The 26,869-nt window shown below is 34.7% G+C and overlaps 1 protein-coding gene across 1 annotated transcript in view; it reads right to left on the reverse strand.

Moving 5' to 3' along the window:
- The window catches only part of LOC134841348 (uncharacterized), a 42,969-nt gene extending 17,286 nt beyond the window's left edge, over positions 1 to 25,683 (reverse strand). Inside the window, exons 1-3 of the mRNA XM_063857276.1 lie at positions 25,330 to 25,683; positions 24,373 to 24,722; positions 24,042 to 24,151 (exon numbers count right to left, since the gene is read on the reverse strand). Coding sequence (XP_063713346.1) covers positions 24,042 to 24,151; positions 24,373 to 24,722; positions 25,330 to 25,434 — 565 coding nt within the window. The 5' untranslated portion in view covers positions 25,435 to 25,683. The remainder of the gene's footprint in view (positions 1 to 24,041; positions 24,152 to 24,372; positions 24,723 to 25,329) is intronic.
- Between the last annotated feature and the right edge of the window lie 1,186 nt (positions 25,684 to 26,869).

Below are 26,869 nucleotides of genomic sequence, written 5' to 3' on the forward strand. Positions count from 1 at the left end.
TTCCGTATTGAATGATAGGAACCACATTACTTCTATAGTATTCAAGCAATTGGTTTCGTGGCGCATAATGTCTTGGTTTCGATAAAATCCCGCATTGTTTTCCGAGTCTCATTTTCACCGAATCGATACGACTTCAAAATGATAATTTATAGTCAATATATAAACCTAGATATTTACAAACAGGTTTATTAATCACCTCTGAGCAATTAAGTGTGAATTTTGAATTGAAGCACTTTTTATGTTCATTTGTATTGTCTTATCATTATTTATAATTAGCTTATTTCCATGTAACCAATGGTCAAGATAACGAAGATCATCTTTAATATCTATAATCTCGCAGCCTATAGCAGTTATGTTGGTGTCATTTGCAAAAAAGATTACTTCTGCTGTTTTACATGTCACGGGCAAAATATTAAGGTATATAAGGAAAAGCAACGGTCCTAAAATCGATCCTTGTGGGACGCCGCATTTGATTTTTTTTCCAATCTGAAGAAACACCCTTTACTTCAACTCGTTGTTGACGATCGTTGAGGTAGGACCTAAAACATTTTAAGCAATTGCCTCTAATACCATATGCATCAAGTTTCGTCAGAAGTATTTCATGATCAAGAGCATCAAAAGCTTTTCTTGAATCAAGGAAAAAACTATAAGCCTCCTTAAACGAGTTTTTATAAGTCTTATTTTTTCAGTTAGCTCAACAACTGTTTCTATTGTACTATGTTTTGATCTGAACCCAAATTGCTTGCTATACAACAAAGCGAATTTTTCCATGTATGCGTAGATTCGATTATACATTGTTCTTTCGTATACCTTGCTCCATACAATAAGTAAAGAGATTGGCCGGTAATTATTTTCATCTAATCGGGAATTGTCTTTATGAACAGGAATTACTTTTGCTTTACGGAAAGCAGAAGGAAATATGCCTTTTTCAAAAGAAAGGTTGACTAGAAACGATAGAAATGGGGAAGTAACGTTTTTAGATGCTTTCACTATTTGATTGCTAATATAGTCATCCCCGGATGTTGATTTGTTGTCTAATTGACAAATAATATCGTTGATTTCTGATGGCGTTGTTCTGTATAGAAACATTGACCAATTTAATTTAGGTACTGGAGGTGGAGATACATTTGGAATATCTGTTTTCAAATTTTCACCAATGTTGATGAAAAAATCATTGAATCTATTTGCTACATCTTTTTCAGTTGGATTATCATTTAGTTTTTGGCATGATTCAAGAATGGGCACTTTAAAACGAGATATAGATTTTCCATTTAGCTCATTAAGTAATTTATTTGTTTGTCTTGAGCCACCAATACAATTCTTAAATTTATTCCAATAAAATTTTCGTTTATTGACTTTGACCGCTTGTTCGAATTTTTTTCTTAGATTAGTAAAAATATTCAATAAAGTACTATTTTCAGTGTTTTTTTCTCCAGTTTCTGTGGGCTTTGTTCCTTTTTGTTCTAAGATTTTTTAACGCGTTGTTGAACCATGTTGGATGTGGTTTCTTGCTAGGGTTAATTTTCTTGATTGGCGCATATCGGTTTAACACTTTTTCAAAGATAGATTGAAAGCTGCCAAAGGCTTGCTCGGGATCTTCCATTAGTAGAATCCCATTTTCATTCGCTTCGAATGATAGTTTTAAATCTTTGAGAAAAAAAACTCAGCTTTGATTTGTATTTTAGAAAATTGGTATCTCCAAAAGTGTATATAGAATCTGAAGAAATTTGTTTTACTGGCCAGATGATTAGGATCGGATAATGATCAGCAATTTCTTCATACTGGATGACTTTCGTTCTAGCATCCGATAAATTCTTATAGATAAAGTGGTCGATACATGTAGATGATGTTGCTGATACGCGAGTCGGTTCTATACCAAAAATTTCAAACCAATTAGAAATTATGCTATTTATGTAGCTAGTTGAAAGCTGATTGTCCAGTAGCGTATTGATGTTAAAATCTCCACATATGAGGACCTTTTACGATGTTGAATTATTCATTTCCAAGAAATCTTCAAGCTGATTAACGAACTGCAATTTGTTTGTTCTAGGTGGGTTGTAAAGAACACCTATTTTCAACCGAAAAAAGATTTTCTCGACCTCAGCAAAGATCGATTCTTCAAATAGTGTTTCCAGTTGCCTGAGTATCTTCACGTTTTCCTTAACTTGGATCATAACCCCTCATCCCCTTACATTAGTGCGGTTTTTTACTAAAAAATCATAATATCCATTAACAAGATATCCTCTAGAGTTATCATTATGATTAAGCCAAGTTTCACTTAAGCAAATTATATCTGGTGGTGACTCAAGACTTAGTATAAGTGCTTCCAATTTTTCAAAGTGCGGTTTTAGTGACATGGTATTCAAATGCAGAACTGAGAAATCATTATTAGCATCAGATAAATTAGATGACACAGAATTATGCTTAGGTGCCAGTTGACTGTTCGACGCGAAAAGCACCTTCTGACATTGTGCCTGGTGTTGGCAAAACATTGTAATTAAGGGCTGGGGTAGTTGGCTTTAAAGCTGCAAATATATGAGGAACAATTGCATTTACAATTTCACTTGCAATCGATTGAGTTTCTTCCTTCTCCTCAAGGGGAGAAAGATTTATCGTTCGCTTTTTTACGGATCGTCGCATAGGATTGTTCGCTTTTGCTTCGTCATTGGAAGTTGACAGTTTTGGCGTTTCTATAACATCATCAGCCCAATTTAATTGATTGGACTCTTTCGGCTTTCTGGTTTCAGTTAATGTTCCACTTACTGCATGCAATTCGGCTTTGGTTTTCACTTTTACGGGGTTAGGATATGGATTGTTAGGGTTATTGGCATACACATCTTGTTTGTGAGTATAATATGGGATACGATTGGCTATCGCTTCTGATCGAATTGCTCTGTCGCGAGGGGATAAGCATTCTTCGATAAACACTGGTTGTCCTTTATTGTTCCGGAAATTTTTCAACCATGATCTGCTCCTCCAAACAACGTCACGATCCGCATGATATATGAATTTCACAATTACAGGCGCATTTGTTCCAGGTTTCAAAGGATGACAGACGGCAATATTATGTCTGGGAATATTAATCGACATGATGTTACTCATAATTTGCAGGATATCGCTTATTGTGTCTGCTGTGATATCAATGTTGGAGAAAGTCAGGCATAACTTACGAGAGTACTTCTCAAGATCTACTACTCTTTCGGATACATTGTAAATTTCGTTCTGATTTTTTTATGATCCTTTTCTCAAATTCCGATTGATCCGCCTTCAAGTTTTTGATCTCTTTGCTTTGCTTGACTACTATATTGACTAACTGTGTAATTACTTCAAGCAATTTTGGATCTTCGGATAGTCCTTGTATTTTCCCCAATAATTCATTTGTTTCGTCTCGTTCGCAAAGGTCAACTTGGTCAAAAATAAGATCATCACAACAATTAGGCTATCAATAAGCCGTAAAGGCGCCCCAAAAGTGGCACCAATATTAGCAATTTCGGGTAGAAAATTTCGGGCACATGCTATCAATAAGCCGTAAAGGCGCCCCAAAAGTGGCACCAATATTAGCAATTTCGGGTAGAAAAAAAAGAATAGTCGTAGTATAACTTAGTGTAGTTGGCTAGTGTATTGTAGTTGCCTAATGTAAATAGGTATTTACATTGGGCAACTTTACATATATTTACATATATAACTTACATATATAACTTTACAAATATATTTACATATATATTCCAACAGTGAATACATGACATTCAATGGAGTAAGGGTAGTCTGTCTTAGCGAGTACATCTTCTATCACACACCCAAATAAATTTGCGGTTTTATCGATTCAAAAATTATGAATCTCTTTTTACTTTTCCTGATAGGAAGAGAAACACACATAGCTAGGGTCTCATTTCAAATAACTACTAAGATCAAACGCTCAATATTTGTGATTGAGCGGAGAAATTTATTTTTTCTTTCTCAGACACTAGCGAAAAAAAGAAGCAAAAAAACAGAGCATAAAACGGCATCTAACAAAAAATACAAACATATGCTTTAAGTTAGCAATCGTTGAGAAAATCTCGATAACAACGGAATTCGAAACTAGACTTTCGGATCAATAGTCTGATGTTTCAACCAATTTGACATAATCCGCTTTAAGAAAGCTGACATAAGACGATATCGCATGCTCACTTGTGGAATAAATTGATCAAAAGGTTAAAACGAAAACGATTCCATTTCTCGGAATTTTTCGGTAGCCAGTAAGTTGCATCTTCTATGAGTCGAAACCAAAACAAACTATTGTCTTTCCGATAATCAACGAGTTTGAACCATTACGAGGCCAAACTGATTTGTGAGCAGATTGCGCAGTAGGGTGAAAAAATACTTGTCGCGGAGTCCACAAACAAATGAAACTATATTTGCCTTGTAGTATCTTTAGTTACATCTTAACTCTAAATCTATTTTTAACCAGGTTTGTGGGTCACGAGCTGGAACTTTCAACAATTGAATATCAAATACTGACACATAAAAATAGTTCAATAGAATTCACTGGCTCACCAGCTAGAATTTCCAGCGTTTTAATCCTATTGGCCCAGCAGCTAGGACGAAGGTTAGCATATCAGTAATTAGAATAAAAGCCACCATCAGAGCTCCGATGAAAATCTTCACATCAGTATTTAGGATTAGAGTCATCATATCGCCAATTAGGCTTAAAGAAGTCAACATATAAGCAACTAACATAGCCAACTGACAGTTGGAAAAGAGTAATAAACGCAAGTAAACAGAACAGAAAAAAATAACAAAATAGATGCTCTTTAAGACTTTTGAAACTCTAGAGAAAATTATGATTGGCTTTTTTTGATAACATCAACCCAAGTAGTATAGCGCAACAAGAGGTCATGCCTGTTTTCGGAGAAAGGTCAACCTGTCAAGGTCGCGTGACTATGTTACTCAATTAGCCTAATTTTTTTTTTCTCGGGGGTCGTAATAAAGATCTGATCAGATTAATTTTTTCACCTGCGTTAATTTTTGGGGTATATGGCCGGAATTATTGGGGAAATTTTATCCAATTGTTAATTAAGTGGATAACTCTGTGACATCGCTGAGGGAAACAAACTCTTATCAGATTAATTTTTTTCACTTGAAGTTATTTATTGTAATTGATTTGAATCTCACTGAAGGTTATCAGCTTATCGGGAATTCAACTGAAGTAACTTTATCTATTTTTCTGGGTTAATAGTTTTCAATCTAAGATAATTCCCTAAGCCCCCCTGAAAGTTAATTATCTTTGATTAAAAATCTTTCTATAAACTATTGAATTTAAAAGTTTTCAGCTTCATTGTTTTCCTAAACTTATATTTAGCCAATGAAAGTAATTCAATTGAATGAACCAATAGAAGTTTTTCTTGATCAATCTACATCACAGTTCAGGCGCAGTTTTATTATATGACTTTTGAAACTCTAGAGAAAATTATGATTGGCTTTTTTTGATAACATCAACCCAAGTAGTATAGCGCAACAAGAGGTCATGCCTGTTTTCGGAGAAAGGTCAACCTGTCAAGGTCGCGTGACTATGTTACTCAATTAGCCTAATCTTTTTTTTCTCGGGGGTCGTAATAAAGATCTGATCAGATTAATTTTTTCACCTGCGTTAATTTTTGGGGTATATGACCGGAATTATTGGGGAAATTTTATCCAATTGTTAATTAAGTGGATAACTCTGTGACATCGCTGAGGGAAACAAACTCTTATCAGATTAATTTTTTTCACTTGAAGTTATTTATTGTAATTGATTTGAATCTCACTGAAGGTTATCAGCTTATCGGGAATTCAACTGAAGTAACTTTATCTATTTTTCTGGGTTAATAGTTTTCAATCTAAGATAATTCCCTAAGCCCCCCTGAAAGTTAATTATCTTTGATTAAAAATCTTTCTATAAACTATTGAATTTAAAAGCTTTCAGCTTCATTGTTTTCCTAAACTTATATTTAGCCAATGAAAGTAATTCAATTGAATGAACCAATAGAAGTTTTTCTTGATCAATCTACATCACAGTTCAGGCGCAGTTTTATTATATCTCATTGTTGCTTTTCTCGTAGTTCCTAACAATTTCGGTCTCAAAACTTAGAAACAAAAAATTTGAATCTCTCACAATCACTTCTTTTGCTTGAGTTTGATCTGATTTGATTATTTTTCAATTCAATTTCTTCAGCTACTCTTGTTGATTTATCTATCTCTCAATCTCTAACATTTGATCAATCAAAAACTCCAATATTTTTTTCCTGAACGTTTCTCATCGAGTCTTTTTCTAGCGATATTTAATTAAAATTTGCATCCTAATTTGCAATATTTAATTAAAGTTTGCATCCTAACTTGTCTCCAAAACAAATCACTTGAGTTTTTTGAGTTCTCAAATTTCCGAATCTGCTTCGATAAAATAATTGAAAATCTGACAATCTATTCAATAAGTTAGATCAATTGAATCATTCTTTCATTTCGAGCAATTTATAATATATTTGTTTCCCACTCGGTTCTCCAAAAGAGTTTTCCTTGAAGTTGTACTATCTAAAGATTTCCACAATCTGCTTTTCCTATAAAGTGAAATCCCTATTAGTCTTTTCTTAAAATTGCCTGATAAACGTTTTGCATTAGATTCTTATTTCATTATCTTGCTCACAATTTCTTTACTACCTTACACAGCTTTATTTATCAGTCGATCCTGCCTCCAATATCTCACTCAAACTTCAAACCCTTTTGCTTGTTCATCCGCTCTCAACTTTTCAGTGACTCCAGTCATTCAACCAGTAAGATTTCCTTCCTTTAATTTTTTCATTTTTTTACAATTTAAGGTTGAAGTTTTTTTCCCACTGAAGGGTTCAGGGAACTTTTTTTCTTTTTCTATCAATGAGATGAATTCCACCCTTCGTTCTGTAAACCAATCATTTTCTAGACTTCAGATGAAAAACAAATAATAAATAATAAAAAAAAACTGTTTTGTCAGGTGAAAAAAAATTGTTGTATCATTTTTATTTCTCAATAAAGTACTCATATATTATATATATATATAGACCCTTGCGAGTTTTTTTTTAAAAATTTTTTCCCAAATTTTTTTAATTTATTTTTATTCTACGCAAAAATCCCGTCTTTCACTGCTTCGCAGTGAAAGTAGAGCACTTTTTCTTCATAAAAACCGCTTAATTCCCAGTAGTTTTCGAGAAAATCGACTTTTTTGGATTCAGACCCGTGCTCTTACGGAAAATTACGAAAAATTACTTAGAAAAATTACTGGCAATGTCTTCTACACTTCTAAGTTAAATATAGCCAACAGATAAGATGTTTATCGCTCTCGCGAAAAGAAATATTAATAATAATTCAAAAATTGTTCTTTGAGCAAAAAAAACCGATGTCACTTTTATTTCACAATTAAGTACTTATATATTGTATATAGACCCTTGCGAGTTTTTTTTTGAAATTTTCTTCCCAATTTTTTTGCTTATTTTTATTCTACGCAAAAATCCCGGCTTTCACTGCTTCGCAGTGAAAGTAGAGCACTTTTTCTTCATAAAAATCGCTAAATTCCCAGTAGTTTTCGAGAAAATTGACTTTTTTGGATTCAGACCCGTGCTCTTACGGAAAATTACGAGAAAACACTTAGAAAAATTATCGGCAATGTTTTCTACTCTTTTCAGTTGAATCCTGCATTAAGATCAGAAGTTTTTTGCTCTCACAAATTGAACGATTGAGAATGTGAACTGCAAGTTTTTTTATTCTTAGATTATGTCGATCAAAGAGAACAGTTTGTGATTGGAGAAAAATATTCATGTACATTCCATCATATGGAGAAGATGTTGTGATTGTAAAAACTTTCGAAACAAGGAAAGGAGAATGGGAGGTCCGTGATGTGGCGACTATTCCGGAGGTTCTTTTTAAAGAGTACAATAATTATGTCGGTACAGTGGATTCGGATATTCACGATGAGCAAGTAGAAGTTGACTTTTATTGGAATAAAATTAAAAAACGATCCCTCAACGTTAGAGAAAATATGGATATTACAACAATTCCACAAAGTGTGCGTCATCATTTTTGTGATTATGATGTGTGTAAGCAACCGATGACGGAAAACCAGTTAGGACTTGTAATGGCTAGGGAGGAGTTTGAGTTGATTTGGAATTTAGAAAAAGACTGGGATAGAGTGATTCCCAGAGAAAGCGAGAAAGAGACAAGTGATGAAGAAAATAAAGAAAAAACTCCATCTCCGATTGCTATGTCCCCTATTCTATTCACTTCTCCGCATGTAAATAGAAAGAGAAAGTTCGACTCTTTATTTCAAAAGGAAACGGACACCCCGAATGAGACGTTGGACAGATCGCATCTTCTGTTATCGAATGGAGAAAAGGTGGATATTCACAGTCAAGCAAAGAAAGTGAAAAGGAAGCTTAATTTTTGAGGTTGCTCAGACTCAAAAAAAATGAACTTTCGTATTACCTGTTTGTGAAATATAGTTGTGAAAAAGAGTGAATTACAAGTACTGTGAAAAAAAACGCATAATATAATAATCATCAACAACAAAACTTTTACAATTTGAGTATAGAGTATAGGCAAAATAAATACAATAGAGTCCACAAAAGTCCATTTTCTGAATGTTTTTATCTATCAGATGTGTTAAAGGTTCATTGAATTGAATGTTTTTGTAATGGTCAACATTTTTTCCTAAAGAATCTCCAAAATAAAATTGATCACCTTTTCTCGCAATAAGTATCCAATGTGTCCCAGGACTTGTAGCAACATCTGTATTAATAATACAAAAGGAATTTCTTGGTAGAGTTTTTGGGCTGAAATTGGCAGGGTAGCATCCTAGAAATCGGTAGCGAAGAGATCCTATAGAAAAAATTATTTTTCGAAGTTGTTCATTATCCATGTTTTGTGACAGTACCAGTTTCATGTATCAAAGTTGTAACAAGTTTTTCTCCCAGTACAAAAACTTCGATGGTTTCCGTCAACGGTTTACTGAAATACAATTCAAGTCTTAAGCTAGCTGCTACAACATCAGGGTAATACAAATGAACATTTGATTCTTGCATAGAAGTTAGATCAAAAGCTAAAACATAATGATTTTCATAGTGATTCAGATTAATTCCGGGTCCATCATCCGTGAATTTCAACGCTTTCATGGTTTCAACAAATGGTCTCAAGTTGTCTTCACACTTCATTTCGATTACAGTCTGATTTCCGCGAACAATTTTAACCTCTCGAAGACCAAATTTCCGATAGTTGAAAGGGTTCTCTTTCTTCTGTCCAGTAAAAGATCCATTAATTTGCATTGCTATTGCCAGGGATCGAATTGGACCATTATTGAAAATGTTCTCTTGAATGAATTGGTTTTGCCCTTTGGGAATAATATATGTTTTTGGAACAGATTCTATGTAGTTGTAAGCAGCTGGTTGTTTTCGTATATTGGACTTGATTTCCAGGAGTTTGTGTTCATCGATAGCTACCTGTCTGCTGAAAAGAGATGCGGCTGTAATTTTTACTTGGATTTCTTCAGTACTATCAGTGAAAAGATAAAATTGAGGTCGTGATCGAATGAGTCTTATTCGAACATTAACATTTGGTAGAAGTAATTTACCACAGGTGAATAAATCAACTGCAAGTGGACCGTACACTTCAATTTCATCTCTAAGAGTTTCCGTTTTTCGATCAATAAAAACTTGCGCAGTTTTATCATTAGGGTTTGCTTCATATGTGTAACCTTGCCCAATAGTTATAGCTTCTTTTCTTCCTTTTGTGCCTGATAACTCGTTTGATAGGAATGCTTTGTGAGGATAAAGACCGTTTGAGGTATGCACTTGCTCATTATTCAAAAAGACTTCAACATTTGAGAAAAGCGAGTGTAAAAAAATGTTAACTAGGTAGACATCATCGGTATCTTCTATCTTCCGATTCCCCTTAAGGACGGAAAATTTGAGACTTAGAGCAATTTCTTGCAGATCCAGGAATATATTTCGATCTGTTTCCAGCTGGAATTCGATGCTAGCTTCATTCAGTGAGTTGATAGGAAAAGTTTGTTGAATGTTGGACCATTGAACATGTACCAAAAGCGAAATTTTGTCAAAGAGTTCCAAGGAGGAATGAGATGCACTTTCATGGAAGGATGGCATTTTATTCTTTAATGTTTCTGAAAAAATCAGTCCGACTGTTTTCAATCTTTTTTTTTTATTTTAACTGGTTTTCGTTTTTTCTTTTTTAATTTTTTCCCACCTCCTATTTGTTTTCTAATTATTTCCCTCGCTGTCCGTTTTACCGCCTTTTTTATGTTAGTTTTTCCTGATAAGACATTCCCCACTTCGGGTGCTCCCGTTTCAAATAAATCTCTTCCAATTCTTTTAGCAGCAGGAACAAAATATTTTTTCAAAATTGGGAAAGCGGTACGAACCACTGTCCCAGCCAACGCTCCCAATCCACGACCTCTCTGTCGTGGAACTCCTTTAAAATATGGTAATGAAGTCCGTGCATCCATTTTTTGTGAAATAAAAAGAATGAAATGAATTTGAATTACTGTTTCCGAAATAGTAGCGTAACCCTGGTGCAACCATTCGAGATGAAAGGTATTAATTCTCCTGTGGGTGCGCGAAGCTCAATTTTAATTGAGTGAAATGAGTTACGTAAAAGTTTTCGGAATTGCAAATTATCAAAGCTGTAGCAATTAGTCGTTTTAGTAACAGATAAACTTTCTCTTGAAATCTTCTGTTCGAACGGAAAATATTTCAGTATTGGAACTTTAGTGTCTCCGAGCACAGAGTATTCGACAATGTCCGTGTAAACCAAAACTGAGTGAATTCTTTGTATGTCAATTGGATAAGGAGCATTTTGAGATTCAGGATAATCATAGAAGTCTGAATCAAAACCCGTGGTTGTCCGTAGATCGCTGCTTCCAAAATAAATTCCGCATGATCGATTTGGTAACTTGATTTGTAATTTGCGGGAAATTGGGTTTACTTCCATTTCAAATTATTTTGATTGATTTTTGTTACCTTTTTCAAAACAGAATTCATGGAAATCAAAATTTCGTCCACAGATGAATAGAATCCAGGTTCTATATGGAAGTCTTTAATTTTTCCGTAATCAAAAGATTTCCCAAATACTTTACTTTTGGACCAATCATCTGCGTTTCTGTACCAAAACGTTCCATTGCTCACGTTGTTATACACGGCTGGATAAGAAATTTCTAGTAAGGCCACTTCCCATTCCCCTTCAAATTCAAGTTGATCCGGTAAAAAGTTTGTAAACGACGCTAGCGAATTATCGGGATACACGTTGAACGAGGCTGAAGAGACCAACTCTACGATATAACTACTCATTGTCGAATGTTTACTTTTTGCAATTCTTGTTCGTAATAACGACCGTCCAGAATTTTGTTCTCCGAGTCCTTTATTTTAAATGTTACGATTGGACGATCTGTACTTATTTTTTCCACCGTGTAAATTCTGTCGGTAAACTGAGGCTTGTACCCTTTGCGGAAAGAAAAATCATCATATGCTAGTCTTACTTTGTCACCCAATTCAATTTAGGTTTCTGTATTTTAAGCTTTTTGATTTTCCCATTGTAAAGAACCTGTAAAAAGTGTTTGTTTTCCACTTTTTCCGGAGCCAGTCCGGTAGTCGTGTTTAATCTAGAGTTGAGGGTCTTCACAAAGTTTGGGATAGCTGGAACGTACTTTAAAGTATCCTTATCTTCCATATATCTGTACATTATATTTTTGAGGGATTGAATATATCTTTCCGCGTAAAGAGCCTTTTTCTCTGTATGAATGTGATATACTGTTATTCCAGCATCTTCGCAAAAGTTTTTAAAATCTGCCAAAAACTCTTTACCACTATCAATCCATAGTTTTTTCGGAAAAGTTAGGTCATTTTTCTGAGAACATAGACTAATAAAGCAAGCTTTTGCGCTCTCTGCGTTTTTGTTTTGCATTGTACCCACTCTTACAAACCTTGAGAACAAATCAACTATAATCATCAGATATTTTACACCGGAGTTGAATTCAGCAAGTTTATCTACTTGAGCTAAATCCATACACCAAATTTCGTTTTTATATCTGCATCGAACCGGAAGACGAGGATGTTTTCTTTTCACTTGTTTAAACTGGGTATAAGCACTTTTTCCTTCCAAAAACAACCTAACCTTTCTTATTGGTAATTTACTTAACCGAGCTAAATTATGAACTGAACCATAGGATGCCTCACCTTTCCTGTACAGTTTTGTCAGTTTCAGCTTCTCAGAAAGAGTAGGGAAGCCAGGAACCCTGTTGTTGTTCGACATGTGGGTTATTCACTAATGAAGTAGTTAAACCGATGGCTTTAAGAATAACGTAGTGTAAATCAGATATCTGAGCTTTTTTCCCGCGTATCGAGTTGATGAATGTCGCTACGTTTATTTGCGTATCAACATTATCTACAATTATTGTCAAATTCGCTGAAATTTTTATTTGTGGAGATTCAAAGAGAGCGTTTAAAATTTTTTCTTGTTATGATCGCTCCCAATAAATGATAATAGTTTTTGCTTCACCTCTTCAGTTTTTCCCGACAATATATCCTTTGGAAGCTTCTCAATTTCTTTTATTGGTTTTTTATCTGATTCGGTTTCAGTGTTGTTTTGAAAAAAACCGTCGTCTGGAAATGAATATGTGCTCTTTCCTGCTTTTTTATGAGAGTTAAATTGATCCCATAGAAATAAGGGTATAAGAACAAACTTATGGGTTTCTTTTCCCATTCACTCAAATTGTGATTGGAATTTTCCAATGGTTATACGTGTCAATAGGTTGCTCAGCTGTAACCCTTTAGGTGATGCCAAAAGAAATTTTTTTTCTTTTTGGGAGGTCTTTTTTGAAATGATTCTCTTTAAAACTCCTCCAAATTTCTTGATGTCCTTCTTTTTAATGTTTTCAAAGTTTCCCTTGACCAAATTGACAGCACACTCACAAAGAAGTCTGAGAAGTTCTTTGGAACAATTTTGGAGGACAATTTTTTGTAGAGATGGGTTGAATTCTTGAATAAGCTTCAGAGTATAATAGTTCTGTTGATTTATCATTAAAATCTGTTATCCGAGCCTTACTGCTCGGTAGAAAAAATTTTGAAGGGAATGAAGTACACTCTGTACAGTATCTTATCGAATCAGGAGTTCTTGGACATAAGTCAATCATTAAATGACCATAGCTTTCAGCTGTCGCCTCATGATACCACTTAACTAACTCTTTACCTAATCCTAACTGCCTAGCCAGAACACTAATTTGATTTACATCTCGAGGAGATTTGAATAAGACTAGATGAGTGTTTTGAAGCTCTGCATCGCGACCTGTAGGTGTCTTATGGAAAAGATTGTGTTTGATATAAATACAATTAAGTTTTCTTTGTCTTCCTGCTGTTGCCAGCTTGTCAAATTCTTTCGATTTACTTAACTCTTCACTGGAATCGTCGAAAATTAGAAGATAATTTGTTCCATCAGTCGGGAGGTTTTCAATAAGTTCAAAGTCAATACATTTGATAAATTCCAGGTCTGAAATTTCTTCTCGCATTTTATCATAAAGAGGTTGATAGTACTGATAAAAATATAATACTTTTCCAAAAGGAGGAGAAAATGTTCCATTTTTTAACATATTGTAGATTAAAACACTCTTCCCAGAACCACTAGGACCAATTAAAGCCATGAAAACTCTTTCCTTACTTGAAATATTTTTATTCATTTTTTCCAGACTAATAATGAAAACATTTAATTCTGAAATGATAAGGCAATCCTACGCTGAGTTGAAAATTACCGGAACCTCCGTTGTTAACTTAAAACCGCCGCCGCCGCCGCAGCGTTGTTAATTTGACTACGCCTTAGTTAATTTCACAACGACGCGCGTGACCCCAGCGCTCGTGTTATAGTTTTGAAGGTGGAAGTTATCCTGGACGGGGAGATGGTAAAACGTAACCGACACAACTTGATAAAATTGCTACCCAAACAGATGATTCCTCACATGTGCTAGCCAGAATAATTCGAAATACACTTGTCAAAACAAGAATTAGAATCACTATAACTTGAAAAGAAAAGAACAAAAAAGAGCGAGAACATTCCTGAGAACATATTGTCCAAGGATTTCTTTCACCATTTTGTTCATCGAAAACTAATGTAGATGCATTGATCGCATCAGTTGAATCCGCCATTTGTTCCACTAATATATAAATAATTTTTGAAAAAAATGAATAATGATGACCAAAACAAATACAAAATTGAATCATTGAGAAAGATTGAGTTTGAACCAATTATCCTCTACATGCTTCTGTAACCATGTCCCCATAAAGAAAGCTTTTTTCTGCGCACAATGAGTGGTGACTTTGGCATGTTTTTCCGGGTAGGAGTCACATTTGCACAATTTCGAAGGATCAATCAAAACATCAATCATTTTTGGACAACCGTAGTCTGCAATATCGTAGAATTTTCTGTTGAATATTGATTCCAAGAGCTTACACTTCTCGATACCTTTTGAACAAAATTCGATATCAGCAGGTGCTTTTTGTGCATTCCACCCAACACAGTCTGATATTTAGCGAACGTAATAGTTGTTTGTTGATCCATTGGGATTTGTAAAAAAATTGATCGAATCAGAGTTTGTCACTATATCCAACGTTTCCTGTAAGTGATGATAAGGAATCTCTCCTGAGTTCCATTCGATGTTGTGGAGATTGTTTGTCAGCCAAGCACATTGTCTCTTTTCTTTATCGGATAAAAAGTTCATAATATAAGGGGGAGAAATGACAAACCAATAGCTGCTCCATTTTTGTAAATCCCAATTTCTTTCACCACTCCATTTGTGAATAACTCAACATCCACAACAACGATTGAACTCATATCCTTACAACTAAACTTCACGATAGATTTTAGGGTAAAATGTTTTAATGTACAAACAGTACACTAGTCCTGTCACGTGCCCGAAAAAGCAACAATTTAAAAAGTCTGGAAACGGTATTGCATAGCAGTACCCTTTTCCTGTCTCGTAACGTGCCTTCATATAACCTGACCCATCATGAAGAACTGCATGTAATCTTAGTATTTTAGAAACACTCAAAAAGTAGTCTAATTTGGAGTTTCCAATCCCAATGATACCTCCATAAACACAGTCTTCATCCACCTCATCCAATGAGACCGAGTCATCAATTTCCTGACAAGCTGATAAGAAATAGTTTTTTCTAACCGTGTTTTGAGGATATTCTGTTGAAATCTTTTGCTTCCTTTGAGTTATTCTATATAGATTCGTATTCATTCTCTAAAGGTAAATGTATTTCTAAATCGGGAATCGTATGAGAATGAACAAAATTTAGTAACGCAGTATATTCTTTATCTGAAAAGTTAATGCTCTGTTTAATCTCGAAATGGTTGGATTTGTGTTGAAAAAAGGAGAGATTAATTCTATTGTTTTTTCTATCCTTTTTAACTGAATCGACTATGATAAGTCTACGTCCGTTTGAAATTGAATATTTTTCTCCGCTATTGATTTGTTTAGGTAAAGTATTTCCTTCAATGAGGGTCAATTGAAATTTTTTCGGTACTAAATTTGTTCCATAAATTTTCAAATGGAAAAACTTTAATTCTTTTTTATATTTAATTTGAATAAACACCTGACGATTTTCACCAATGTTAAGCATACTGTTTTAAAAGCAAATCAATTTTACAAATGAATCAGTTTCAAATGAGAGTTCGTCTATTCATGTTCGTTTTTCTGATGATTTTCTCTAATACTCTCTCTCGCCATTTCCGCGATGAGAAACTCTACAGTAGATATCAGTTTATTGAACTCATCAACTCGAACACTGACGCATCCTTTTCTCGAAAAAGAATCGATTTCTGTTGGTCTCGTAAATAATTTGAACTGGAAATATGTTCGCGTGTAGTCAATGGTGTCGTAGTAGACGCACGAGATACATATTTTTCGTCGCTTTGATTCGTATATTTCCCAGAACTTATAACACTCTTGAGCGTCTTCTGCTGGTGAGGGAAATGGAACTGTTTGATAGTTTTTCGGGATTTCTGATGATTGCAGATTAGTGTTTCTGATAGAGTAGAAATTTCTATAATAATTTTCTGCTTCATTTTCAATCGATGGAAGCTGGTAAAGCAATCTTCTCATCTCTAAGCTGGAGAACAGAATAATCTGATGAAGAACCATTCCAGTAACTTGCTGTCTGTAAACTTTCAAATGAATCCAACCACTGGGAACGGAACTTTCCTCTTGTTTTGGAATGGAAATTCTAACACGACGAGAAGGTGTCTCAACAAAGTCCCAGAATAGTTTGGAATCTTGGCCATCTTTAATAAGTCCGATACTACGATACTTTTGCAAAATTGATTCAGGTTTAGGAACAGTAGTAATTTTTGATGTACGTGCTTCACTAAAGATGGGACCATTTTTTCGTTCCATTGTTCCCCTTTGTTGGGATATGATTTGTTTTGTAAAAATGTTGAAAACTGGAGTGTTGCGCTGAATAAGAATCAGATTTTTCTGCTTGTATTTGTGGATTTTTCCGAGTTAAGTCTTCTAACCAATCAATTCTATTGCTTTTCTGACATGATTATTATTGTTAGTGTGAGTTTTTTTTTTTAATTAAATTTCGTCACATTGATTGGTTGATTTTTGACTGTTATATCCCGCGCTCTTTTTTCAAATTTAGTCACACTTTACTGCTTAAAATTCACTCCTACAATTTACTGGAGTTGAAATTTGTCACGTGATTTTTTAACTGTTCGATACTTTTTTTTCTATATCACTTTCATTTTAAACAAATGGCTTGCGGTGATGCAACTTGCTTTCCTAATTTCTACTCCCAACTCAGCAAATTTTCAGTTTTTCTTTCACTTTCATTTGAACCAAATTGTGATTCTTTTGAAGACTTTAATGAGTTTATGTTAGCTCCACATCAAAAAACCAATTGTACTTTGACAGATTGTCTGTTCCATGTTTTGATTATTGATGACCAACTCTTTCATAATTTTCCGAAGAATATTCCTTTACGTGAATTTTATTATCAATCCGTTGATTGTCTTTTAACAGTTAGTTTGAATTATTTTAGAGTAATCTCCAACTCTCAGGGTGATACGATTCAAGATCTGTGCAAAGCTGCTGATTTTCACCGAAGTCTCCCTTATAAAGTTTTGAAACGTCCTAGCGTCGAGAAGAAAAGATTGTTGAGAAAACGATTCAAATTCTTTCGATCGAAATTGTTACCCGGCTGTAGTTCCCGCTCTTTGTCTTTGAAGCCTCAATATTTGACGTCCCATTTTATTTACAAAGTTGAGAGTATTTTAAACTCAGAATCGGGAAAAGATTTTTACAATTTAGTCACACTACTTTCAGAGCAGAAACTATCGCTAGATACAACGACATCACAAATTCCAACAATAGTTGAAAATGGTCCCGCCATCGAATTGTAAAATCAAGTGTCCTAAATGTGAGCTCACTCTAATAAAAAAAAATTTGAAGCGGCATATCGAACATAAGCATAGTCACAATTGTTCTGATTGTCGATTATCATTTTCTACAGAAGATGCACTTCGTGTGCATGCCCTAAAAAATCATGCCAATTCTGGACCTTTCGTTTGTAATATTTGTGGAAATGGCTTTTCGTCTTTTTATCGTCTTCAAAGACATAAAAGAGAAGAACATAGACGAATCCGAAAACACTACAATGCGGGACCAGTAGATTTGAGTGAATTTCAATTGAATTCGTCTCTACTCCAGGAAATGGAGTCTGTGAAACACTTCCTTCGAGACGAAAAAATGGAATTGCGGCAAAAGGTCGTGTACAATTTCCGGATAAATGGAACTGACACGAAATTTATTAGAGACAAGTTAGATGTTATATTTGATGAGATGAGTTGCACCGTTAAACTGAATATAGCTTTTGGTTTCGTTCTAAAAAGTATCACGGACAACGATTCCTTCAAGTATTATTATGCAGCTGATAATAATACTGTTTTTCTCAACCCCGTTCTCATATCACAACAAAGTGATCTTGATGCGGTGAAGGAAAGCCTTGAAAATTCAGACTTGCTAGAGAACGTTACTTGTCATCGTCCTGACACAAAATGGAAACTTTTTTCTATAACCAACGTTACTTTCTTTTTATACCTGATGAAAAATGTCCCCCTCGGTTGCCGAAGTATTAATCTCCCTGATAGAATGTTGAGAAATCCAACTATCAAATGTTTATTATCCGACTCAAATCGCAAACCTTATCATGATAACTTATGTTTTTTTCGTGAGCTTGCCTTTGAATTATATGGATCTGATTCGTTAGCCTTGAAAACTGATCAGATTTTTCAACGGTTCATTGAAATATCACGGGTTAAAATGGAAGGGTTCCCTGGAGTTGGTGAAGACGATATTTACATACTAGAAGGTATTTGTGAGATCAATATTCAACTCTTTAACATTGATTACGATGAAAACGGGGAAATTGTGGGCGAATTGACGAGAAGATCTGCACTGCGCTTTTCTCGCATTGTAAACTTAATTCGCTATGATAATCACATCTGCTGGACTGAGAATTTGAATAACCTACTAAAGAAGTTCAGATGTCATAGTTGCGATATTTTTTTGTCATCGACACGGAATCTCCTAAATCACCAAAGACAATGTCGTGAAAATATAAAACATGTCTATCCTACTGGAGTGTACCAACTCAAAGAAACTTTCTTCGAACGTCTAGAGGACATAGGAATTCATGTTGATAATGAAGTCAGGTTGTTCACGAACTTTGCCGTTTTCGACTTTGAGTCTATTACAGTTGCAGATAACACGCTGAAAAACTCAGATTCGACGACATGTACCCATAAGCGTTTCCATTTCCTATTCGTTTGGTAGTGGCGTATATTTTTTATGCAATTCTGACCCAAAACAATTAGTTCGGGATTTTATCGAAAAGCTTTTAGAGGTTAGTCAACTGAGTTCGGTTCTGGTCATTGAAAAATTTGAACGAGTATTTAACGATCTGAATGAAAAAATAACTGAGTGCGAACAATTCTCAGATGAAGTCGACAATGCAAGCAGTACAGTTGAGGAGGGAAGCACAACCGAAACTGATTCCAACATTTTGGATATTGGAAAACTGACGTTGAAAAGTCTTTATCAGTTGCGAGATGATCTCAATAAGTACTGTGTAACTCTACCGTTTTTCGGATTCAACAGCTCGCGTTATGATCTGAATTTGATTAAGGAGTATTTGCTCGAAATTCTCTTGTATGAAAAAAAGTGTTCACCATCCGTTATACGCAAGGCTAACCAGTTTTTGGGAATGAGTTTCTTAGGACTCCAGTTTCTAGATATTCTAAGTTTTCTGCGTGGAGCTACCAGTCTTGACAAATTCTTAAAAGCTTACGGATCAGAAGAGCAGAAAGGATTTTTCCCATATGAATGGTTTAATAGTCCTGAAAAATTGAACGAGACAAAACTACCCAGTATCGACGATTTCTACAGCAAACTCAAATGCATTAACGTTCTCGAAGTAGATTTTCTAGAATTTAGAAGACTCCAAGACCAGGGATATGGCTGTGAAGCAAGTTTGAAAAAAATGAAATTGAAACAGATACCAAAGACGAAAGAAGAGAATTACGCGGAGTTAGAAATCATTTGGCGACAGAAAAATATGCAAGTGTTCAAAGACTTCCTGGAATATTATAACAATAAAGATGTAGTACCGACAGCGATGCAGAGAATGGTAGCTTACTATCATTCGAAAAACATCGATATGCTTAAGCTTGGACTAACATTGCCTAATCTAGCAAATAATATCTTGCATTCCTCCACTGATGCAAAGTTTTTCCCCTTTGGTAAAGCCGACTCCTGGTATGATTCGTACATTCGACAAAATCTCACAGGTGGTCCGTCAATAATTTTCACCAGATACGCCAAAGCCGCAGAAACTCGGATAAAAGATAGTCAAAATATATGTAACGCAGTCATCGGCATAGATGCGAGTCAACTCTATCCATATTCGATGATGAAAGAGATGCCTACTGGTCCGTACTATATATGGGAGTACTCAAATGATTCGAATAAATATCATCGACAGAAGCCAACAAGAAGTATGTTTGAGCTCATGGTTTTAACATACTTACAAGAACAGAAACCGAACTGTCAAATAAAATCACAGTTCACTGCTCGTAGACAAAAACGGTTTGGACCTTTTTCAGTGGACGGGTATTGCCAGCATTGTGAAACTGCTTTTGAAGCGGATGGTTGCTTCTTCCACTTCTGTGCTTGCCAGGACCATAAACATCATTCGGAAGAAGAACTCAAAAGGGGACTCGTGCGTCGTGAAAGAACCGTGAAACGAAAGCAGTATCTGCAAAGCTTAGGTCTTCAAGTAGTTACTATCAGAGAATGTCAATGGTGGGAATGGGCTCGCAATAATCAATACGGAGTCGGAGTTTTCTTGAAAACACATTTTCCCTACAAAAAACCGATAACTGAGAAGGAGTTGACCGAAAAAATTCGACTCGGAGAAATGTTTGGAGTTGCGGATGTTGAAATTGAGGTACCAGATCACTTGAAGTCGAAATTTTCTCAATTTCCTCCAATATTTAAAAATTGTGAAGTTGGTCGCGCAATGATATAGGCGAGTTCATGAAAAGTTTTGCATCAGAGCAGGATCTATTGAAAAAACCGAGATGAATGCTCATTTCTAGCATGATTTTATCGCGAGGACCAATAATTACTCCACTGTTACTGTTTTACCTGAAACATGGTCTGGTTTTGAAAAGAGTCCACTTCTTTATACAATACCAACCGAAACAGTGTTTCGAGACATTCGTTAATGGAGTAGTTGAAGCAAGACGACAAGGAGATCTTAATCCTGACTCTGCTGTTTGTGCCAATATTGAGAAAGTTGTTGGTAACAGTGCCTACGGATACCAAATCATGGATCGTTCCAGACATACTCGAACGAAGTATGTAATTGGATCATGTGTAAATACTTTGGTGAATGATAAGATGTTCAGAAAGTTGAAATCGGAAAATCGAAAGTTGAACACAAAGAACCGATTATAGTGGGATTTTTCATCTTACAGTATGCAAAATTAGTAATGCTTGAACTCGTCTATAATTTTTTCGTACCATTCTGCGATCCTGATAAATATGAGTTCATTGAAATGGTTACGGACAGTTTATATCTTTCAATCAACGGAAGTGATCTCGAGGATATCATCAAACCCGAAATGAAAAGTAAATGGAATTTAATGAGGAGTAACGATTGTAGAGACAATTTCACTGCTAATTCAATTTCTAATTTTTCCCCTCGAAAGTGTTGTGAAAAACATAACAAGTATGATCAGAGAACTCCTGGTCTTTTCAAAGAGGAATTTCGATGCACGGAGATGGTTGCCTTATGCTCCAAAACGTACTGCTGTCTGGATGAAATTAGTAAAACAGTTAAACTGAGTTCAAAAGGTATAAACCAAATAGCCTTGTTAAACAACTCACCGATGCAGAAATATCGAAGTGTTTTAGTTGAGCAAGCAGAAATTGAGACTACAAACCGAGGATTCAGAGTGCAGAATAATGAAAAAGTGGTAACTTATGAACTGAAAAAGAAAGCTCTTTCATTTTTCTACCCGAAACGAGAAGTGCTAGCAGATGGAATTCATACATTACCTCTTAAAATTTAAACTTTCATATATCTCTGATTGCATTTGGTGTAAATTTTATCCTGAAAATCTTTTCTAAGATTCCGTTTTCAATCAATAAATTTTTATTGATGTTAATTTTTTTTCCTGTTCAAGATCTCTTCACGAAAACTGTTTATCGGCTGTGAAACAAGAGCCAGGAGATTTTTTTATTGAGATTGGCGTTTTTAGTTTGAAAAATTTTAATTGTTCCCTAGTTGAAAACTTATTCGTTCATTGAACTCCAGCACTCTCATTTTAAAAAAAAAAAACTAAAATATGACTTCAAAAAAAAGAAAACCCTAGTTTGATAGTTTAAATATAATTTTTTCATTTTCAATTTGAAAGAATCGAGAAGGATTTTTGCTGTTCTTTTTTTTATTAAGTTTCAAAATAAATTTTTGCCTTAATTTTAATCTAATGAATCGTATCATGTCGGATTTTTTTCGTTGCGAAAACTCGACTAAAAATATTTAAATTACTTTATAGGAGACGAAATTTAGCAAAACGAGTAAATGACTTTTTAAACTAAGACAATCAAAAATCTTAATACTATCATTCACTTCACTCAGTTTAAATATATGTTTTCAGTTAAATATATCATTTAAATATATGAGGTCAGTTTTTGTAATGCTCTAGTTTTTGCTGCTCTTTTTTTCTTCTCCTGAGACCGTCTCCGCATCGGATGCACAATTTGACGTTTCCTTTTCTGCAGTTTTTGATCTTCCTGAGGAAGTATCGTTGTGGTTGTTCCTTCTTCAGTGGTTGTGGAGCACACCGGTCTCGTTTCCATGTCAATCATGTTTATATGCACGAATTCTCGTTTTCCGAGAGCTATCTCAGCAGCTGCCAGCATGTATTCAAATGAGGTCCTTTTACGGAGTATTTGATCTCCCAAGTCGTTTTCGAATTTAGAGTTCTGAGGAAGTATCGTTGTGGTTGTTCCTTCTTCAGTGGTTGTGGAGCACACCGGTCTCGTTTCCATGTCAATCATGTTTATATGCACGAATTCTCGTTTTCCGAGAGCTATCTCAGCAGCTGCCAGCATCATTTTAAAGGAGAAGATCAAAAGAAGTTAAAGTTGAAATTTATTTAGCAAGCTTAGAGGTTGCTTAAGAAACTGGAAGTATGAGAGAGAATGAATTTGATTTTAAGTTTAGAAAAGGAAGGAACAAGAACTTCCTCTATTGGCTAATTTATTTTTTTCCTTCCTTATTTTTAAATACATCAAAAAGGGAGCAGTGATACTGGATAAATAGTTCGATAAATAATTCAAGTGAAAACAATAATCTGATACAATTGTTTTCCCCTCGGTGATGTCATTAAGCTATCCACCCTAATTACCTATAAACAATTTACTCCCAAGGATGCCGGTTAAATACCCGATAAGTAATTCAAGTGAAAAAAATTAATCTGATAAGAGTTTGTTTCCCTCAGCGATGTCACAGAGTTATCCACTTAATTAACAATTGGATAAAATTTCCCCAATAATTCCGGTCATATACCCCAAAAATTAACGCAGGTGAAAAAATTAATCTGATCAGATCTTTATTACGACCCCCGAGAAAAAAAAGATTAGGCTAATTGAGTAACATAGTCACGCGACCTTGACAGGTTGACCTTTCTCCGAAAACAGGCATGACCTCTTGTTGCGCTATACTACTAACCCATCTTAAGAAAACTGGATCAATAGGTAAAGTTTTTATTCCGCTGGAAATCTAAAAATTAAATTCCATTTTCGATACTACAAATCGCTCACGTTTTTTGCGCCATTTCCACGTTCGTATTTAGGTAACTTTCAGCAGATGAATTTGAATTGAACTCAAAAAGTGCACATACACAAAGTCCATCCATAAATGCATTAACATGTATGAATGCATATCTATTTTTTTTACAGCATTCCTGCACTTTTTCCTTAAAAAAGTCACACCAAAAAATCACCAAGACCTATATAAGAATCTTCACTACGCTCACTACTCTTAATAAAATTCAGCATATCATTAATTAGAATACATGTCACCATATCAGCAATTTGGATAAAAGAGACCCTCAGCAATTGAACTGAACGTCATCAAGTCTGCAATTAGGAGCAACATCTCAATTTCAGTATTATATGAAACCAATCAGTAAAGACTATCAGATTTCCACTGAAAAACATAATGAAAAACAATGAAAAAAAAAAGCTTCCTAATGGCTTACCAAATGGTGCAGCACGGTTTTGTTTTCACCATGGCCACATTAGTGATCAAAAACTTCTTAAATTTCTGCTTAACATTTAAAAATTTTGTTAAGAACTTAATTTTAATTTTCAAGTATATAATGATCAAAAAGAGTGCAAAGGTCAAGACTTTGAACACCCTATCACTCACCTGTAATGTATTGGCAATGTGAGAAGGTGACATTTCTCAAATATCCACACTGCTCGGAGAAACATTGCAGCACTTCGTCACATAGCATTAGTGATTTAGTCACTGTCAGTCTAAAGCCAAGAACTATATGCACTTGACCACTAAGGGCGTCGAATTTAATCGAAGTCCACACAAAAACCTATTTCTTAAGCTCCTCCAAAATTGCGAAAATTCGATAAAAAAATAATTTGATGTTATCATTTGCTTAACTTTCAAATTAAATTTCTTTAACGCATAGAGACTGTGTTCGGATGCTCAACACTACTTGCACGAAAGAGATTACTCTTTTAACCTTGTGATATTAGCAAACAGTTTCGTTTTGCCAAAGTAACTCTGAATGCTCAACTCCAGTTCATCTAACTCTTCCGCTTTTTCTTGATCAGCACAGCTCTTAGCATCTGATGTACTGTCACAAGAGTTCTTTGATTCTGGGCTACGGCTGGTAGTATTTTGGTCATTGCGGCGGAAAGCGATACTGGTGAACATGTTTTTCAATGACTGACGACGACTTCGTACTGGTCGCGTAGCGGCCAAATTTTCTGCTGGGCTGCCCACCCATGCTCGTTTGTCGTATCTACTTTCTAAGATCTCTCTGTCGAGAAGCCCTGTGTCGTGGTCGAACAGCCATTGCACTATTTGCTCCTGAAGACACATGGATGATTTCATTCAACCAAAACCCAGCATTGCTATCATGTTAGTCTCTTAAATGAGGTGCCAAGAAGTTTGTAGGTTCCGTTTTTGCAGACCGGAAAAAAACCATTTTGAGGGAGACCATTTTTAAATTATACAAAAAATTAAATTTGAACTGAGAAATTTTTTTTTGATAGAAATACGTGAAAAAAATCCTTTTGATAAATCCATTGGTTCTTTTCGAAATTATTTTTTTATATCTAATAAATAGTATTGTCTCATTCATATTTATACAAGATGTATTTATATATTTACATACCGGTGTAGTTCTTGACTTTTAATTCATTATGATAATGTCATTTTGTAGCAGCATGTATATTTAACCAAGTGGTTATTTTGAATTTACAAGTTTGAGAAAAAAACGTCAAAAATTTTCCTCTCATAAAATCATACGACCAAATTAGCTGAAAGCATCTTTTGAAATGATAAACTGTTACTTCTTTAGTCAATTTACATGAAAGATTTCCTTTTTCTTGAAGTTTGTTTCGATTTCCAATGGGATATGTTAATGCCATACGTGCACCTACAGTTGAATAGATTTAAAGAATTTTTCACTCACACGAGTTTGAAGCGACAACTCATCGAAGTCAGTGATTGAATAGAGCTTGTCATAATTGAACGCAAAGGCAAAGATCGCCAACTGCTTCAGAGATTTCACATACATAACTGCTCTTGAGGACACTCAAAAAATCAGACGAAAGAAAAAGAAAATGGAAAGAAAATCGATTCTAGGTCGACTTGCTTCTAATATCGAATTAGTGCCATAATTGTACAAATAGATTCAATCAGAGCGTAGAACAAGCATTGGCAAATAATTAAAAGACAGATCAGCTCTCTCGCTTTTGCGACAGAATAAAAATCTGGTAAGAATGTTATTTATAGATCTAAGCTACTATTTATAGATCATTACTATAAATCTGAAATAAACCTTGAGTTACTTATTTATTCCACAGCGACTGGCGCTATTAAGACACGAAGGCGGACGGAGATTTCCTATTATGGTAATACAAAATATCTTTTGCACAGTACTTATCTAGAACTAAAAGATGATTTTTCATTCTGCTTGGAAGTCTAAGCAATAAGAACGTTTGAAATTTCCCCCCTAAATTTTCTCAATTTTCGCAGAATTTTTTTTTGATTTTTGCTAACAATTACTTCTACGAAGGCGTTAAACAAAATTAATTTCGATGGAGTAAGAGTCAAACTTCACAGCTTATAAAAAAGTCATCGCCCTATTACTAGTGTGCTCGCTTGCTTCATTCGCTCAAAATTAGACTAAAAACACTTTAAACTGGTTTTTCTCGACATTGAATCAAAAACGTTTTATGTTACTCGAATCACGACTGAACGGGCTTTTATATAGTAAATCCATTCTGATCACTACTAGTGGTACCCGATTCTGCATGAAAATGAAGTAGAAAAAAATAAACAGAGGCCAAGCTGAGCTTCGCACCACTTGTGATACAAAAACAAAAAACAGCAGTGATACAAACAGTCGAAAAAAAATCTGTTTCTTCAAAATAACTCTCAATCTCAAAAAGTTTCCAAAAAATGGTCCCAAAAAATGAACTTGAATACTCCAAAAATTATGGGTTTTCTCTATAAAAATAAGGGCCTACCAGCTTACTTAGCAAAAAAGTTTGAAACCTAATATTCCAATTGAACCAGTATTATTGACATTGAAAAACAGTAAAAAAATTTCCGAAAAAACGGTCAAAGTTTCGAGAGTTTGACTTTTCCACAGGCAATTAGCTTTTTTCGTACACAAAACAGTGCAATTTCGCTAATACAAGAAGATTTGTCAAAAACCTTTTTTTCAATTACAATTTTCATACCAGATTTGACAGGTTAGTTTCCGATAAAAGTAACAAAGTTTCCAGAAAACGATGAAAACTAAAAAAAGGCTTTTCCGAGTTTTATTAATTTTCTACAAAAATTGGAGCGTAGCCGTTTACGCAGGGAGGATTCCCAAAACCTGTTTTTTCGATTTAACCCTTAATTCAAAAAATGAGAGGGTAAGCTTTTGAGAAATATTTAGAGTACAAAAACTGTCAAAAATGAGCTTTTTTGAGGCCACAACTTTTTTCTCTTTAAATTAG

The sequence above is a fragment of the Symsagittifera roscoffensis genome, chromosome 3 (assembly GCF_963678635.1).
Source record: "Symsagittifera roscoffensis chromosome 3, txSymRosc1.1, whole genome shotgun sequence".
Taxonomy (NCBI): Eukaryota; Metazoa; Xenacoelomorpha; order Acoela; family Convolutidae; genus Symsagittifera; species Symsagittifera roscoffensis.